Source organism: Phaenicophaeus curvirostris, chromosome 21 (assembly GCF_032191515.1).
Source record: "Phaenicophaeus curvirostris isolate KB17595 chromosome 21, BPBGC_Pcur_1.0, whole genome shotgun sequence".
Classification (NCBI taxonomy): domain Eukaryota; kingdom Metazoa; phylum Chordata; class Aves; order Cuculiformes; family Cuculidae; genus Phaenicophaeus; species Phaenicophaeus curvirostris.
In genome coordinates, this window is record NC_091412.1 from 9,003,094 (window position 1) to 9,009,858 (window position 6,765).

Genomic DNA, 6,765 nt, shown 5'->3' on the forward strand with positions numbered 1-6,765 from the left:
ATGTAGGTTTCATAATGTTCATATGCTATCAGCAGAATGGCTGATAAGTTCTCCCTGGATCTAATTAAAACCTTAATGGTGTACATATCTTTATTACACCGATTTTGTGGGACTGGTCACAGATCACACAACAGGAACACAACCATAAATGAAGATGAAAGAAAGGGAATCTAATGATCTCCTGTGAAAACAATCCCAAATGAAGCCTTTTGCAATATGTAAAATAATACCTACTCTTTCATTCTCAAACTTAAAAGATACATTCCAAATTGCTATGCGGGGATACAGCTTTACTCTCAAAGCACTGCCACTAAGCACAAAGAATTTCATATACTACTATGAGATGTACAAATATTTATTCTTAATTGCAATTAATTTAGACTCCTTTTCACTTAATTTTGAGGCATATATTGCACATCATTTTTTCTATCTGAAAACTTAGTACAACAATCAGTTCATGGATTATTCAGCTAAACAGTCTGCCAAACAACACATCTGAAACATGAGCATTTTCTTATTTCAAACTGTCTAAGATTAAGAAAAACTTCACACCAACAGAACTCTAAAAATAAAACAGTCTCCTAGTCACACTGAGAACTTCCTACAGTGACACAGACTCCACTGGCTCCAGCATTGAGAGGAAAAAACAGCTTCTGTAAAAATTGCTTGAAATCCTCAAGTCTTATGTGCTGTACTATATCCACATATTCACAATACTACAGCAAACAAAAAGGGCAGCACACACTAGAACGTGAAATGCTGAAGAAAATTAGTAGGTGTAACAGCCTCCTAGACATGTGAATGCCTTGCATAGTGTTCATTCTTGCTGTGTTATAAATTAATGTAATCATACAAGTTAATGATGTATAATATTTCACAAACATAGCCCTCTGCAAAAAGGGAAAAGCTTATTTGTGCAAGTGTCACATTCTTTAGACCATATTTTGCACAGCAATATCTTCTACAGAAGTAGTATAGTACTGCCAGGCTTTATGTTTGCCATGAATGTATTTCAAACATAGCCAAGGTATGAGACAGGTTTTCCCTTCTCCTCGCTTTAACTGTTCATAGTATTTAAAGGCAATAGTCAGTGGTAGGCAGGAATATCCCCTTCTCAAGTGGAGAACACAGGACACTCAGTAAGTCCTGTCCCTCTAAGGGCATCCTTTTCTGTGGCAGAGGAGAAAAGCATAGAAGTTACATTTTCAGACAACCTTCAGGTAAAGGATGCATAGACAAGTGCATGGCTCTGCCCTCTCTTCCCTTGTGGATATGCTGTGAACAAATCAAAAGCTGCACAGGCCTCTCCAAGGCTTCGAAGATACACAGCGTTAAAGGATCAAAATACTCAGCTAGTCACCTACTCCCAGGTTGAGCTGCAAAGCTTAATAAGTAATCTTCACACACAAACAACTGTAAACGATAAATCAGAAATTCAGCTGCTTACTCACACACCAACGCCCTCAGTCAACAATTCCAGTTTCTCCTAAGATGTCTGGGTATGCTAAATGTAGGATGCCGAGAGATTAGGCCCACTTAGCAATACTCAGGAAAGCCTGGTCTCAAGAAGCACAAGAAGTGCACTTTCCCTCTCAGAGCAGCAAGCATCACTCAAAATGTGGAGTTCTGAAGTCAAGACCCACGAGGTAAGAGTCCCTACATCCAAGCAGGAAGCTTTGATGCACAGTCTGCTCCTATGTGAACACTGTCACTTTGTACCAGAAGTCAACACAAGTGAGTAGCGTTACACACTAACACCTGAGAGCGCCCAGCTCATATCCTTGAATACAGATACCTACGGCTACTCATCTACACGTAAGCTGAAAACCTTTCAGGATGCAAACATCTAAAGACAGAATACGCCGAAGAAAGTCAAAATGTCTATTCTGCATTGTTTTAACTACGCAGTCCCCCGAGGGTGGTTCTTAATTTTTTTCATAAATGCAACTCTGTATTTAAGATTAGAATTGAGCCCAGGAGATAAACATAGAGTTCTCATTCACGCAGAACAAATGGCTGCATAATCTACATCACATCATATTTAGCTTTACTCAACACTTGCAGGCCTTAGGATACAAAAAAATGTACTTCTTTCTAAGTAGGAGACACTAGTCTAGATAGGCTAGAAAAGTAACTCCTTCACCTTAACAGGCAGAATCCTAGGAATAAAAAGAGGAAGACAACTTGAAGCAATTTAATATTTATTTCTCCTGCTTGAAAAGATCCAAACGTCTGCTTGATTTTTATGCTTTATTCTATCCTTCTGAACACAGGTGACAGCAACGTATATATATGCAATTGCGGTCTTCTATGTCCTTCGGCTCATCCTCACTGTGACACAGAGCTATGCATGTCTCTGTTACAGAGATCTCAAAGATGCTGCTCCTTTTCTACAACAGAGTATTTTAAATTATGTTGACTTCTCAATGTCACTTGCTTCATCCATTCAGATCAACTCCTACTGGTACATCTTCCGTCAGGTGTATTCAGCCGTTATCCACAAACACCCACTTTCCAATTAAATTATAGGGCCAAGGAAGCGATGCTAATTCTGGAGAATAGTCACTGCCACCGACAGAGCTCCCAGCCAGCTGACGCTTTTTCTCTGGAGACAGGACCAGACTACACAAACAGCCTCTGCAGAGATTCTAGGGCTACCCATGCCTCTGCCACCTTGATGTAAACCATGTTCCTCACAGCTTTCTAGCCCAACAAGCATCCTGCTTGTTAAAGAAAGCCAATACAAAATAAGTGCATACTGTGTTGAAGATGAGAGAACTCCCCTGCCACCACTAGTGAAGTGGATCTCTAAATACCAAACCGATTATATTCACAAAACACATAGCCACTCAAAATTTTCTACTCGCTGTACATGTATAGGTATTATATTTTCAAAAGTACATTTTAATTAAGAAAAAGGCATAAAATAATCTATTTTACCTGGACATCATAGAGAGCTACAATGTTCTCATGCTGAAGTTCCTGTGAAACAAAATATTTGTATTACGGAATTAGCCAGTTGTTATCATTTTAACATCCCATACGATAATCAAAGAGAACCAAATTTTACAATGAAAGACAGTATCTTTTTTAGACAATCTGATGGGATTTGGAGGAAATCCCAGCTATTTAGACAACATTTACAGGAATAGGATATTAGGCAATATCTCCAGAGGTCATAAAAACATTTAGTTCCAGAGGTTTTTTCTATGTCTGGTTACAGAAAGTACGACCACACAAGCTCCTTTAATGAGTACTGAAAACTGATTAAATTTAATGTTATAGTTTCACACAATTTCTTGCGTACCAGTGTAACAAACTACATTATTTTCAAGTCAACGTTACCATTTTACAATAAAATGGAAATCAAACTACATAACACCAAATAAAACTCACAGGACAGCTCATGCAATAGTTTTTAACTACTGAAAAAGCATCTGTCTTTACTAAGTACCTGCAGCACACTAATATACCCAACACGACAATTTCTGGTAAATACACTGGAATATATGTATATATCAGTACATAAAATAGTGATGTACCTCAAGAAGCTTGGAAACATGGCAAGAGAGCAGCACTAATTATTACTGCAAAGCTATGTGAAATGAGATGTGGTGAAGTTCAGAGAGTGAAGCATGCTGAGACATCACCCAAAGAGACACTTCCGTAAAACAGCACTGAAAAACTAAATGATGCTCCATTTTATTTTCTTCATGCGAGCCACACCACACATTTTAAGTCAATTAACACAACTCAGAAGTGGGAAGACTGCTTCAGGAATCAAATTCAGCATGCTGATTCTAGCTTCCAAGGCATCTTGGAGAAAAAGATGAAGAAAGATCAAAGACTGAGGTTTTACCCTCAGCTATGACTTCTGTTGCATGCACAGCTTGGGGAAGGGGCCACATTAGCCATCCTGAAGGACAAAGGTTTCTACATGTGCAATAAGTAAAACAGAGTCTGGTTCTAGATCAATTTTCCACTTTTAACTACAAAAGCACGCCCATAACCTGTTCTGAGACCATTTCCAGAACTAAAAAAAGTATCTTTTTCTTTTTTTTTTCCCCTCTTGATCTTTTTAGTTCTGGGTTTCTCCTAGACCTAACAAAGAAACAAAAGGCAGAATAGCAATTACTGTGACACTGCCCATGACCTGGAATGAACTAGGTCAAAAGTCTCTTTCCCTTTTCAAGCAAAGCGGATTTAAAAATCACTGCAATTAACATACCTTTAAGATTTTTATTTCTTTTCCAAGTAGGATTTGTGACTTTGACAAGTTCTTTTTGTTAATGCTCTTTATGGCTACTTCCCAATCAGTTTTCTGGAAACAAACAAAAAGTATTGTTTTATGTTTTTTTAAGAACTTCTATCCACTAACAACCAGCCAGAAAAGCACTAGAGGAAAAGTTGCGAGATCACTCCTGCTCTGCCCACCAGTGATTACTGCATCAAATGACACCATCAAGAACTATTTGATTCCACAACAGCTCAGATAGAAAGTTAAACACAGCTACATGGCTTTTCATGGATTCAAAAGCATTTTTTTTAAAAAAAAAGCAGTAAACAATCATATCCTGTTTATTTTTTGGTAGTGGTGCTATGTATCTGCTTTTTAGTCCCCTCTCAACAACCAAGTTACTTTTACTCTCCTTTAAGGATTTCCCATTCTCAGCCTTCTCATGCTGTACAGCCGAATACCTCAAAAGAAAACAAATCTGGTGGGGTTTTTTTAATTAACATATATGGTCTATTTATGTATTATCTAAAAATAAACTGCCTGTTTATTCGTAAGGTGGAGGCATCTCTACTGGACTTTTTAATTTCTGTTTTCCTTTTTTCCTTTTCACCCCAAATCCCAGCTCTCCAAGCTGTGAGGGCTCCAAGATGATAAATCTTAAGATTTGTTTTCTGGAGAGCAGAGCACTTCAGGCACCAACACCAGAATAAACTCCCACAGCACCACAAAACCACAACCTAACTATGAATATCCGGGGTGATTAGCAAAGCCACGCCAGGAAACCAGACACTTCTGAATCCAAGAAATCTTCAGCCGGTCCCAAAGGAGCCAATTTTCCATTAGATCCCTGGTTTAACAGCGAGATGAACGTGACCCTCCTTCCAAACAAAGGGCTCAGCCTCCGCTCGGCCGCAGCTCGCCGCTGTGTCAGGGAGCCACAAAACAGAGGGGAGGAGAGGCTGGGGGATCCAGGGGAGCAGGGATTGGGGATGTAGGGAGCAGAGGTTGGGGATGTAGGGAGCAGGGTCTGGGGGACTGAGGAGAGCAGGGATTGGGGATGTGGGGAGCAGAGGTTAGGGAACTGAGGAGAGCAGGGATTGGGGATGTGGGGAGCAGAGGTTAGGGGACTGAGGAGAACAGGGATTGGGGATGTGGGGAGCAGAGGTTAGGGGACTGAGGAGAGCAGGGATTGGGGATGTGGGGAGCAGAGGTTGGGGATACGGGAAACAGGTGCTGGGGATGTGGGGAGCAGAGACTGAGGAGAGCAGGGGTGAGACGTGAAGACAGGGAGAACAAGCAGGGTTTGTTGAGGCCGGGAGCCCAGCCGATGGGGCTCTGCCCCGAGCCCCAGTTCCCCTCAGTCTACCTCGTAGCTTTCTCCTCTCTCCTTTTTCTCCCTAAACACCCAAATCCCGACAGAACCACCACCCCCACCCCAACCAAGCTGTCACCCACCGGGAGGGGCTCCTGACGGCCCCGGGCAGCGTTGTGTAACCAGCCCCGAGCGAAGCCCATCGCTGTTTACCTTGCGGTGGCGACCTTTGAAGACCACAGCAAAGGCTCCGTGTCCTATCAGGTCCTTCTTGCTGTACTCAAAGTCCCCCACCACCTCCATCGTCCCTCATGGGGGCATGAAGCCCCGGCAAGGAAGGAAGGAAGGAGGGAGGGGAAAACAAAAGGGGCTCTCTCTCCCCGCAGCCGAGGCAGCTTCGGGGCCGCCTCAGGGCCCCGGGCGGCGGGGCGGGCGCCTGCCCCTCTCCTGGCTGCCCCCGCCGCGGGCAGCTCCTCTCATAGCGCGGGGGCGGCCGCAGACCCCGGGCCGGCGGGGCTGCTGCAGGGCGTCTCCGAGGCGAGGGGCTCCGTCTGGCATGGGGGAAGGCTCTCAGGGGCCGGCGGTGAGGGGACAGCGCGGCATCAGCGCCGGGACCTCCTCCTCCTCCGCAGCGGGGCAGGGGGCTCGGCGCCCGCCCGCCCCCACGGCCCCGCCGCCCGCCTCAGCGGCCGAGCCCCGCGGCATCCAGCGCGCCGGGGGGAGGCGCGGCTCCGGGGGTGGCTGTCGTTGTCGCCGCACCCCCCGGAGAGAGGGGCAAGGAGCGAGGGGACAGAAGGAGAGGGGTGTCTCTCAGGCCGACACCGCCTCCCGTTCCTCCCTGCGCAGCACCGCACAGCGTCCGCCCCGGCGCCGACTGCCGGCAGCGCCGCGCCTCCCCTCGCATTTTATAGGCCGCCTCGCGCAGAACCCCAGCGCTCGGATGCTTCCGCCGGCGGTCAAAGAGTGCCTCACCCCGTGTAACCCGGCGGCAGCGCGAGGCGAGGTTCCTCCGCCGTCACCTCGGTAATGCGGCCGCTCCAGCCCCCGCCTCATCGCCTCAGGAGCGGGGCGGACCCCCCTCCCGCCTCGGCCCCAGCAGCCCTGACCCGGGTGCCCTGATACACGAGCCAGTTACTGCTACAGAAAGCGGAATATCTTTGATTAAAGCTAAAGTAGAGTTCAGTTTCATCTAAAGTACAGTTCAGTTCCATCTAAA

The 6,765-nt window shown here is 45.4% G+C and overlaps 1 protein-coding gene across 1 annotated transcript in view; it reads right to left on the reverse strand.

The window, feature by feature from the left end:
* Positions 1-6,347, reverse strand: part of ULK2 (unc-51 like autophagy activating kinase 2) — a 40,032-nt gene extending 33,685 nt beyond the window's left edge. The window contains exons 1-3 of the mRNA XM_069874121.1: positions 5,763-6,347; positions 4,229-4,321; positions 2,941-2,982 (exon numbers count right to left, since the gene is read on the reverse strand). Of these exons, the coding sequence (XP_069730222.1) occupies positions 2,941-2,982; positions 4,229-4,321; positions 5,763-5,852 (225 nt within the window). The 5' untranslated portion in view covers positions 5,853-6,347. The remainder of the gene's footprint in view (positions 1-2,940; positions 2,983-4,228; positions 4,322-5,762) is intronic.
* Positions 6,348-6,765: the final 418 nt, after the last annotated feature.